At 51.0% G+C, this 12,258-nt stretch overlaps 1 protein-coding gene across 5 annotated transcripts in view; it reads right to left on the minus strand.

Annotated features, from left to right (window-relative positions):
* Slc6a6 (solute carrier family 6 member 6) overlaps positions 1-12,258 on the minus strand; it is a 76,927-nt gene that overhangs the window by 50,582 nt on the left and 14,087 nt on the right. The window contains exon 1 of one of the 5 annotated variants that reach the window (XM_074044493.1): positions 8,066-8,200. The exons of the other annotated variants lie outside the window; for them this stretch is intronic. Coding sequence (XP_073900594.1) covers positions 8,066-8,138 — 73 coding nt within the window. The 5' untranslated portion in view covers positions 8,139-8,200. Of the gene's footprint in view, positions 1-8,065; positions 8,201-12,258 lie in introns of those variants that run through there. 5 annotated transcript variants of the gene reach the window in all.

The following is a 12,258-nucleotide window of genomic DNA, read 5'->3' on the forward strand; positions in this document are numbered from 1 at the left end:
GCCGGCCCCTCTAAGCTCTGGTCTAGACCAGCTGATGGCGAGTCCCCACTGTCCCTTCCACACACGGGCGCACACAGGCCTCTCTCTTAGTGAAGGCACCTCCCACCAGCAGAGGAAGATGCACACTAAAAATGTACCTCTATCCCTCAGTTCCTCCTGTCCAGCAGGAACAATAGTCCCTACTTGGGGGCATTGTTGAGAGTTCTTACATTTTGTCATCAGGATTCTCCCTAAAACCAGGGACAGCTTGGGACTCCAGGCCACAGCACCGAGTGCCTCCTGGCATCAGATTGTCTCACAGAGCTAAGACCAGAGCTCAAAGGCAGGCCAAGGAGTCCTGCGTTTTGGGATGTTGCCAGGCCTCCTCTGGCTGCCCCTTCACTCCTATCCCAGCTTCCTCGCTGGGCCTCCTCTTCCACAGCAGGCACGATCCCTAAGATCCCTGCCGCTATACCTTGTGACTGAAGGAGCCCTGACTTGGTGGCTCTTCAAGGACCTGCTATTGCCCTCTTTCCCAGGCTTTGGGGTTGGGTTGGGGGCAATTCTAGAAAAAGAACTGTGTAGAGGAGCTGGGGACCAGCCCAGGCCCTCCATGCCCCGTTCAAGATGCTGCCTATTCTGTTGGACTTGGTGTGGGAAAGTGGAAGCTACAGGGGCTGGAGCCTGGACTAGAGAGCAGGGAAGGGCTTTGCTGTGGATACTACTGCGAAATGGGGCTGCAGAGTGGCCCCAACAACCAAGCAGCCGCCCTCCCCAATGCTGGCCACACGGAGGCCTTGGCAGCTGGGAATAAGCCTTTGGGAAACCAAGGTGGCTTGCCAATGCTCTCCAGGATGGCTGTATCTGCAGAAATCAGACACCGGAACCTCTCAACCTGGCAAGGTCCTGCTAGGCCCTGGGACCCCCTCACTTGGGCATCACTGAATGACACTTCATCAGCAACTCAAGGCACAGTATTTACACACAGGCAAGGAGCAGGGGCAGATCCTGGCTGTGTGTGTGGCCCTGGGCAGCCTACTCTCTGTCTCTGTTTCCCCATCTGTAAAACACAGATGCTAGAGCATCAGCCTCATGGGGTGGAAGGGTGACTACGGCAGCTGGTGTAGATAGCTGCCCAGAGAGGCCCATGCTAAAATCCTGTGAGAGTGGACATAGGCAGGGCTGAAGCTCATTTAGCAACCCTGCCTTTGTGGGCGAGCTTACGACAGTGGCAACTACTGAGGCTGGCACTTCAACCCTCCCGGGAGCTTGTATTCCGTAATGTCCAGGGTGTGCCAATCTGGGATGAAGCCTTCACGATCTAGCGCTGTGAGGTATCCCTACCTTCTGACATTAAGGCCTTCCTTTTTTTTTTTTTTTATTTCTCTTCCCCTGCAGTGCTGGGATGGAACCTAAGGCCTTATGCAAGAGCTCTACTGCTTACCTATACCCTAGCTCTTTCTCATTCTTTTATTATTATTTTTTTTTTTTGGCCAGGTACTGGTGGCTCACGCCTGTAATCCTTCCTACTCAGGAGACAGGAAGATTGCAGTTTGAAGCCAGTCAGGGCAAATAGTTCATGAGAACCTATGTCAAAAATACCCAACCCAAAAAAGGGCTGATGGAATACCTCAAGTGGTAGAGCGCCTGCCCAACAAGTGTGAGACCCTGAGTTCAAAGCCCAATACAGCCAAAAAAAAAGATGTCCCTTCATGGAACTAAAGCCAGAGGGGGGTTGCTTTATGACATAACTTGTCATATCCACCCACCGTTCCTAGAAGGCCCTAGCCATTCACTGCAGGGTGCATTTCCACAGGCACTGGAAGGTACATCCTGCTCATCCCACTCTTCAAATGCCACCTCCTCCAGGAAGTTGTTCCTGACCAGCCCATGCCCATCTTCCAGCAGGTAGGCCCTCAGTCCTCTGCTGTTAGTCCGTTCCTCCCTGTGGTCACAGAAGGCAGAATGTTCTAGGGCAGGGGCTGGGCTGTGGTCCCAAGTTTACGGTAGTCATAGCAACCTTTGTTCCTCTAATTCCAACTGTTTTCCTGTGGTTGCAGTAATAACTACAGCTGACGTGCCCAGCACTGCGCTGGGCACTTTACACAATGTCAGCTAATGGCAGCTTTTAATCAGGCTAAATATTTCCCTCTGTCCTTAAATCCTTTTCCACTAATTACAGCTGCTCACTTATCTCCTAATTAGTCCAGAGGTAAAGAGAATTTATAGCATCTTAAGAGAGGCTGCCAGGACAAAAGGCTGGAAAAGCCAGACACGCAGAGCCTCCAGCCACACAGTACCAGCCAGTGCCGGCTCCCAGAGCTTGGGGAGGAGGGGGGGGACGGCCAAGATCTTGGCATCCAGCACTGTGATGTTCCTTTCACCCAGTCCTTACCACCCTGTGAGATGAGATTCCGAACTAAGGCTCAGAGATGTTCAGTGATTTGACCAGGGTTGCACAGGTGGTTAGCAGTACACTGCAGAGGCCTGGATCTTTAACCCCTGAACTCTGGAGCATCTCCAGGTCATGACCTTTAACACCATGAAGCCCCACCCCCTCAACCTGACCCAGGAAGAGATTACAGTCGGCAAGAGGTAGGGGAAATCATTCTGCAAACTGACCTTCAAGGATTGGAATCCAGGTCTTTCTGAGTTGGACCAGACCAGTGTCTTCATGGGCTAAGTGGTGCTAGGTGGTGGCCCGCTGCAAGACAGTGCAGGGAACCATCCACGTGCCTCATGCTAAGTTCCTTCCCATTTAATTACACTAGAAGGGTGTGATGACTAAGTACTGACCCCGCAGGCTAAGGCCCCTGCCCCTGGCCTCCTCAGGGCTGTGGCTCTGACCCTCCTATCTCTAGTGTCCCACCCCTGCAGCCCAGGACTTAATCAGCTTCCTCATCACCTGCATAACTTGCCTACCCGAAAAAGTCTCCTTTTCCTCCTCGGGGGCGAGGATACCTGAGATTTAGGCCACAACTATAAATAGCTAAGAAATCCGTCTTTTTTAATTGACTCATCTATTTATTTGGTCAACCAGTTCCTCCTGACCCCCAGATGGCCGAGTTCTACATTAATTCCTTCCGACACAGTCACCGGAGAGGAGGTGGCCTCCTGGCCCCTCCAGCTTTGCTCTCTGAATTCCTCCCTTGGAGACTCTGGTCCCCAGATACCCATTGCCCATGCTGCCTCACCTAGATTTTAGCTGGAACCCAATGGGCAACTTGCCGGCTGCAAATGGGGACCTCAGTTGCATCATCTGTAAAATGGGACACCTCAAGTTACACAAGGGAACGAGGAGGAGGTGACAATACACAATCACACAATCGGCTTGCTCTTGGGAGAAACAGTCCTCGCCCTGCCTGGGGAGAGATCATCCATCTTTCATTTCACGCACTTGGTCAGCAAACAATGACTGTGGCCTTTGGTGTCCAGCGTAGCTCTGGGAGAGGTGGAAACAAACAGGGTCCTGGGGTGTGTCACACAGGGAAAACACCTGATACTCAATTTCCCCCCGGTGATCTGTGGCACACAAGCTGCTTTTAGCAACTAGGAGCTGTCGAGCTGTTTTCAAAGGTGTTGCTTGTGGTGGCACCGCTGCTCTCCCCACCCCCATCCCAAGGCACTTTGCATGAGAAGTGCAGACTAGGTTAGGCACCTCATTAGAGTGGGTTTCCTCTGGGGACAGAGTTTGGGTGAGGGCAGGGCTTGTTGTCCTTCCTGGGCAGAAGCAACTGTTGAGTTGCTGTCTTGAAGGGGCCCCTGCAACCATGAAAGGACTTTGGTTCCTGGTGGCTGGTCCCTACACTACCACTGGCACTGGGCATGAATTTCATGGTCACCCACCACCTTGCTTCCTTCATTTGGCTGAGCCAGGCCCAACTTGGCTTCTGGAAAGTTCCCACTGTGCTTTCACTCTCTGCCAGGCCTTTCTTTATATGGGCATTTGCTCTAGCAGAAATGCCCTTCCTGTCTGTGCCCACCTGGGAATACTGCTGTCACTTGAGTCCTCTAGAACAGTTTGTAGAAGTTTGTATGTCCAAAGCGTCTTCACTGGGGGCTGGAGTGTGGCAGAGCACAACTGAAGCCAAGTTCCATCCCCAGCACCACAAAAAAATTAGTAATAATAATAATAAAACCAAAGCATCTTCCGGGGACTGCACCGACAGTGTCTGATTTGAGCACCTGTCCTTCCTGTCCCCCACTGGCCTAGACAGAGGAAGCCAATTATCTCTGGGTCCCCAGGGCCAGCAGGGGTGGTCCACTGGGAAAGTCCACAAGGTTTTGGTTTGGCTTGGCTTGGTTTTTGAGGCAGGGTCTCACTAGGTAGTCCAGCTGGCCTTGATTTTGTAATCCTCCAGCCTCAGCTGCCCAAGCGCTGGGATGACAGGACCAGCAAAAGTCCACAACTCGGTGATGACCGAATGATCAGACTTTCAATTCTCAGTTTTCAGATGCTTAGAAATTTTCCCCAAACTTCCCCTGTTATCAAATACTCTTGCCTTTCCCCAACTCAACAGAACTGGAAGCAGGTGAAAATGTGAAAGTTTTTAATGGCTGGAAAGGCTGAGGGCAAACGAAAGGTCCTACCCCACAGCTGTAAGAAACTGGGGCGATCCTTCTCCCCAGACACAGGCGCAGCTCTGCCATCAGCCATGGGGTTTCCAGGCCCTGATCGCCATCTAGTTTTGTTCTTGTAGGGTGAGAGATGCCACTGACTGTCTGAGTTACTGAATCTGACTGTGTCACTGTGAAATTATTGTTCTAAGACTGTTATTAGTAAGATGTGCTAACAAGAAATCTGTGCACCAAACTTTTCTTCTTCGTGCCCAAACCTCCCCAGTAGGCATCCCAGTCCCCATGGTCCAGATGGACCACTGAAGCCCAGGTGAGAGATGGGCTCGGCCTGGGGGGCACAAGCAGGAAGCAGCAGCAAGGCAGCACAATGGGAAGGGTGTTTCTGAGAGGAACAGAGGCCTGAGGTCTCAGGTGCTGTGCCACCTTGGGCAAGTCACTGCACCTCTCTGAGCCTTGTGAAGTTTTATTTTAGTTTTTGTGGTGATAGGGTATGGAACCCAGGGCCTTGGGCATGCCAGGCACATGGTCAACCTCCCAGCCATACCCCTAGGACGAGAGGCTTTTTATAAGGGAAAATGGCTGGAGAGGTAGAGGCAGATAGGCTGATGACTGCATCCATGGCCATCTGAATATTGGTCTATGTGGTCATTTATGTCATCTCCCCTCCCACCCTGTTCCCTATTCTGTCCCCACACTGCCCAGCAATGCACTAGTGTACAGTGGATGCTCGACATCCACCCAGAGATGGACAGAGGGAGCTGGAGGTCCAGCTCAGTGGAGAGCACTTACCTAGCACCCACAGGCCCTGGGTTCCGTCCCAGCACCAAATGAAACCCACTAAGAAGGACAGAGAATGCTGTCTGGATGCTGCTGCTCACTTGGCTGTGAACTCAGAGGCATGGGGGTGGGGAGGGTAAATCCAGACAGACAGGGACCTCTGAAGTCAGCTTTCCCTCACTGTAACGAAATGCCCGAGATAATCAGCTTATGCAGAGAAAGGTTTCCTTTGGCTCATAGTCTCAGAGGCTTCAGTCCATGGCAGCTTCACACACTTGCTTTGGACCTGTGGTGGAGCAATGTACCTCATGACAAGGAGGAGACAGGCTCCCACAATCCCCTTCGAGGCCAAGCCCCCTCAAATGACCTAACTTTCTCCCATTTTTATTTATTTATTTATTTACTTATTTATTTTTGGCAGTGCTGGGATTTAGCTCAGGGTGTTAGGCTTGCTAGGCAGGTGCTCTGCCACTTGAACCACTCCACGGCCCCTGGGCCCCACCTCTTAAAGGCTCCATCATCTCTCTGTAGCACCACAAGCTGGGGACCAAGCCTCTAACTCAAGGGCCTTTCGGGGACACTTATCCAAACCACAGCAGCCCCATGGACAGGAAAGAGGTAGGGCTTAGGCCCAGAGGCCTGACAGTCCTGTCTCCCTCCCACACTTCTCTCAGCCCCAGCTTCTTCACCAGGAAGCAGAGCACACCGTGACTCTCAGAGGGCCATCTCATGGCTCATAGCACATGACCGTTAAGTTCTGGGGTGTCACACGGGCTCAGTAAGTACCTCCATGGCAGAACCAGACCCAGGGGAGACCCCTACTGCCTGGATGGGGACAGCACAGGAGGGGTAGGGCTTGGGGGAGAGTCCACTGGGGCTGGATACATTAGGACAATCTGAGTCGGTTTTGTCAGTTTCCATGGGAATGGCCATTTCCCCAGCGGGCTGCTGGCTGGACCACATGCAGGGGCAGATCTGTCACACTGAGCAAATACTGCTTGGGTCACACTTAAGACTCACCAGTCACTGGAACTCTCACTTACCTTGTGCGCAACTCAACCTTATGTCCTGAGGGATCCCTGTGTTAACCACACCCGAGCACAAAAGATGAGACCCAGAAAATAAGAGGATCCAGTACTCCGGCAACCCACAAACAAGGTCACACCTCTCCTTGCACAGGCACCTCCTGCCTCCTTTCCTTCCCACCCAGAGGCTCTGCCAGCTGGCTACAGAGAGCTTGTGACATCCTCTCAGCAAGTCCTTGCTTATGCATGGTTTTCCCGGAGCAGGTGCTCATTGCCTGGGCACCTTCCAGTATCCTGCTCCCATGACAGACATTACTGACCAATCGTTGGCATTTTTCCCATTGATCTGCAGTCTGAGCCTTAGATTCCTCTTCAGAATTTGGTCTCTCTGGGCCTCCCACAAATAAATGGACAAGGGAAGGAAGGCCCTTGTGTGGGGTGAATGGTCAGGGGCTAGGCAGGATGCTCAAAAAAGACTAGGGGGCACAGGGACTAGCAGGAACTCACAGGACAGCTTGCTTCTGAAAGCACAGGAAAGAATCCTTGCAAAGGCCAGGACGGGAAGGCTGTCACTGAGGCCAGGAGACAGACACCCGCCAGCTCTGGTCTCTGCAGAGCCCCATCTCTTCGAAGCTGCTGTATGAACTGCACAGCCCCAAATGGTGCTGAAACCCAGGCTCCCTGCCCTGACATGCGGCTGACCGTGAGTCTGTTCTTACTGCCTTCCCCAGCCTCAGTTTCCTCTCCTGTAACACGGGACCCCACTAACTACCTTATGAGATGACAGAAGTATCAGACAGAAAAATGTGAGAACTGCAAAGAATTGCACCTGTAACTATTCAGACTTCCCAGAGATGGAGCTGCCACAAAGTCATCACAATCCTGGCAATAATGCTGTTTACTGAGTAAAGTAACTACTTTGTGCCAGTCATTGTATCAAGTATGAACTTTCTGTGTGCCTTCCCTTTTCCTTACAACTGAAGAAGGGAGATTCTGCATTATACTACCTCATGCCATTTTGACAAACATCTTAAGGGCCCAGAGAGGTTAAGTGATGTACTCAGGGGCACAGAGCACGGTATAGGCCAGTAACATTCACAGCGAGCTCGCTGGCCACCTTAGCTGAGATCCTAACCATGCCTCTCTCTAGAGGGTGGAGTATGCTTTTCAAGCTCCAAGACGGGGACCAGTATTCACAGCTTTTTTTTTTTCCCCCTGGGTTTTTCTTGTCTTCCCCAGATGAGGAAGGCTGGCAGACAGACTGAGACCTGTTTCTTTGGGACGGATGGTTTTACATCTCTGTTCCCCAATGCTCTGAAGGCAGGAGGACCCCAGCATGGTGCTGCTGAGGTGGGACAGGAACTAGGGAAAGTTCAGACTTTTAAAAACTGTACAGCTCAATTTAAAGCACCTTAGCAACCCCTCCCTCACCCATCCCCTCTGAGCGCAGAGAGCTCCTTTTCAACTGCAAATCCTTTGTTACACTAGGAAGAGTGGGAATTTCCTCCCGCAAGCAGGAACTAAGGGTATCTGAGAATTAACATAGGTGTAGGCACCGCCCAGACCCTCCTCCAGCCAAGGCCAGGGCAGACAGAGTGATGGGATTCCTCCCACCTCCAAGTTAAGGATGATATAAAAATGACCTAAATAAAATGCGTCCCTTTTGTCTGCATGTGGTGCCTCCATTCCCCCTAGCAGAGACCCACCTGTAATCCCCCACCGTCCTGAAATAAAACTCTTATTTCCCTTGCTACATCCGTGTAGAGCGCTTGGATTCATTCTCGTCAGAGTGCAAGAGCCAAAATCTTCTGATCAGAATTACCAGTGTCTTCAACACTGCCACTCCAGAGGCCTTGAGCTGTCACTGATGTGAGGGAGAGAGTAAATGGGAACAGCTTCTGGTGAGTGAAAGACTGGGAACACGTTTTTGTCCCAAGTTGGGATACAGCTCAGTAGCAGAGCCTGCCTGGCATACACGCAAGGCCCTGAGTTCAATACTCAGCTGTCCCGGAGACAGCTGGCACAGCAGCATGGATAACCTCGTGCTCCATACCTTTGCAAGTGCTGAGGACGGGGGTGGGATGGAGCAGCTGCAGCTTTGCACCCCAGGCTTCCATCCCCAGAACAGGGGGAAAAAATGTTAGGATGGCCAATATTTTGCTACATGTATTTTACCACAATTAAAAAACAGAAAAGGAGGGAGAGTGGTTTATAAAGCAGAGAAAGTGAAGCCTGCCAATTTCCCATGGCTAGGAAACTAATTAAATAAATGATCACCCAGACAAATTATGACTTAGAAAGAGGGATCAGCGGGCTGTGGCACCTGGGCCAACTCCAGGTGTGAATAGCTTTGCTGGTACACCTGACACAGTTTACTTGCTAACTCTCCATGGCTGCCTCCTATGGTAACAGCAGAGCTGGTACCTCGTGGTCCACAAACCTAAAATACACTTATTCTTTTCAGAAAACTTTGCCAGCTCATGACTTAAAAGATCAAAGACCCAGAAAAACACCCAGAAATATGTGATGGGAGGAAAGCAGGCTGTACACAGAACCACACTGTGTCTTTCTTTTAAAATTTGGGCTGAGTTCCTGTGGTCCAGCTACTTGGGAGGCTGCAGCAGAAAGATCACTTGAGCCCAGGAGTTCTGGGCCAGTCTGGGCAACACGGTGAGACTCAGGCTTTTTTTTTTTTTTTTTTTTTGGGGGGGGGGGAGTTAGGTGGGTGGTGAAGGAGGGTGCTAGAGATTGAACCCAGAGCCTTGTACTTGCAAGCGCTCCACCACTTGACCAAGTCCCACGTCCTTTTGTTTTTATTTTGTTTTCAAGACAGGGTCTTGCTACCTTTTCCCAAGCCGGTCTTGAACTCTCAGTCCTCCTGCCTCCAAGTGGTGTGGTGTACCAGCACACCCGGTTCACGCACACACACACAATTAGATCACACTGTGATTATCTCTGGATGGTGGGAACATAGATGAGTTCTGTTTTCTTCTTTTGTAACGGGCTTTTATTATAGGGGCACACAAACAACAAATTCCCTTTTATCACTAACTTGGCCCTCTTGGGGAGTGGATGCTGAGGCTGGTTAGAACAGGGCATTTTCCAAGTCATGGGCCTATCATTACTAACAGGACCTGTTCACAGCAGGGGAGGGGGAGGCAAGGTCCCATGACCAGCCCAGAGCTGTGCCTTGTTCACAATCTCCTCTCTTCCTTAAACTGCCCTGCACCCGGGGGCTGGACTTGATCCTGGGACTCAGCCTCACTGGCTGGGGGTGGAGGGTAGGGGAGAGCTCGCTGGAGGGAATCCTGCCCCAGGGAATTCAATGAGAAAAGTATGTGGGGTGCTTGGCACCGATTTTTTTAGGCCTGCTGAGCGCTTCAGATTTCTGACTGTGGTCACCAAGTGATGTCACCCCATCTACCTCCTCTGCCCTGTGACTGCTGTCTTTCTAATCCTCCTGGGTGCTGTTAGTGCTCCATTTTACAGGTGGGGAAGCTGAGGTTCAAAGAGGCTTGGTGACTCTCCCGAAAGTCACACAGTGGGCATGGACTGGAGCGGTGCAGGGCTTTGCCCATGCTAGACAAGTGCTCCATCACTAAGTCACACTCCCATCCCTGGAACTAGAGATTGGGCCTGGCCTCCACCACATGGCTTGTCCAGGCTATACTTTTTGGCTGGTTCATTAATAGTGCAGGGTCAGCTGAACATGTCACAAACATCCAAAAGGCACTACATCCTATTCTCAGAAAGGAGACTTGAAGGTCAGAGGCCCCAGGGGGGCAGGGAGAGGGCACGCCAGTGAGCGCTGACAGGAGATAGCATCTGAGCATACCCTTGTTGGGCTGGGTGCTCCCTCCAAATCCCAGGCTGTCACATGATGAGTGGGGCAAGAGGCCTTTCAAAAAGAACAAGCTAGGGAGGCTACATGGAGGAAGTTTCAGACAGGGCTGAGAGCAAAACTACGCCTCAGCCGTGGCTGCCTCACCGACAATATAGACAGCCCAAATGTGGACTGGTGAGCAGGTCTCAGTGCTGGCCTCTATCTGCTCACTGCCTACAAAGCTGCCAGGCGGGTGGGGCAGGGCCCCTCACACAACCCTATCTGGATGCAGAACTCACATTCCAGTTTCAGAGCAGAAGGTCCTCCCTTGTTTCCCCCTGGTCTTTGGCTACTCATTAACCAGCAGGAAGGCCTTGGGGAAGGGGCTGGGCTCTGAAGGCTTGTGGGGGAGGGGGGAGCTGCAGTCAATGAGTTCCAATCACTAATAACCATGTCACTGTGGGAGAGGTCACTTCACCTCTGAGCCTCATCATAATAAAGATTAATATCAATGTCCATGACCTCACAGTGCTATCGTGGGGCCTGCACCCGCTTCTATAAGGGGCTTAGCTATGCCTGGCACAGAGTAAGGGTCAACACCTTCGTCATTTTTACAAAATAAATAAATAAAAAAGAACACCCACCTGCAAAGGCTACTATGGAATAAAATGAGCTAATGTGCCACACCTCCCAGCTGCACCAAGCACAGAACCCTGCCTGAGTCCACTACAGATCAGCAATCATTACTACTGGCATAGAACGACTAAGGTGACTCCAGAAGATGATGCCAAGCTGGTCATCTCCCTGCCTCAGGGACGTGTTCTGGGCCACTAGGGACAAATCTGCCCAAGGTCATGGTGTGAAGAACACATCTCCATGGGCTGGGCTGCTTGTGTGAAGGAGCACAGGTTAGGGAGGGGGCTCAATGACAAGCATACACAAGGGTTCGGCCATGGGAGGCAGCAGACCCAGGGGTCTCTGGGAGCCACAGACTGGCTTTTCTCTTAGTCTTGGCTTCATAGGTGGAAATCAAACCACACCCAGCCCTGGAGCAGTGGGAACTTAACTTTCTTCCTTAGAAATTTCTGGGGAGCATAGCACAGTGGTAGAGAGCACGCCTAGCATCCACAAGGCCTGGCTTCCACCCAGCACTGCAAAAAAATAAATAAAATAAAATAGGAAAAAAGTAAAAAGAAATTTCTGTCCTGTCCAGGAAGGCAGGGTTTCCAAATTCCAGAACACAGACCAGAAGGTGGGTGATGAAATCAATTGAAAGGGTGAAGACTATGGTGTACCTAAAAAGAACCAGTACAGGAGAGAGCCAGAGCCAGGCAAATGGTTCACACCTGTGATCCTAGCTACTCCAGAGGCTGAGATCTGGAGCATGGCAGTTCAAGGCCAGCCCGGGCAAATAGTTCATAAGACGCACCCCCACATCTTCAAAACAACCAAAGCAAAATGGACTGAAGGAGTGATTTTAGTTGTAGAGCACCTACTTTGCAAGCACAAAGCCCTGAGTTCAAACCCCAGTCCGAGAGAGAGAGAGAGAGAGAGAGAGAGAGAGAGAGAGAGAGAGAGAGAGAGAGAGAGAGAGCGAGCACACGGCACGAGAGCAGCATGCTGGCTTAGGATCCCTAAGGATCCCAGGGACAGAGGTATTTCTTACTGAATGCCAGGATTAAAGGACTTTGAAAGGCAAGGATGTTTAAAATCAGCTAAATCAGCCTAAAGAAGACCCACATTAAGCCCCTCTTAAAGACACTATTGTGATCCTGAGCTAAAAGAAAAACACGCAAGCAAGGCTGTAAATACCAAGACAATCAGCAAAATGTCATTAAGGCTTGTAGATTAGATTAGAGAATTGTGTCAATGTTAGAAGTCCTGAGTTGATAATTGTGCTGTGTAAGACAATGGCCTTGCTCTGATGAAATACTTGAGGGACTGGGTAAAGGGACACCCTTCTTGCTACGTACTTCCTGATGAATCAGCAGAAACAAATTTTCATGTGACTATGTCTAGAGAGAAGGAGACGAGACAGAAGTGCCAATCTTAACTATGGGAAAATCTAAGTGAAGG

Source organism: Castor canadensis, chromosome 10 (assembly GCF_047511655.1).
Source record: "Castor canadensis chromosome 10, mCasCan1.hap1v2, whole genome shotgun sequence".
NCBI classification, from domain to species: Eukaryota; Metazoa; Chordata; class Mammalia; order Rodentia; family Castoridae; genus Castor; species Castor canadensis.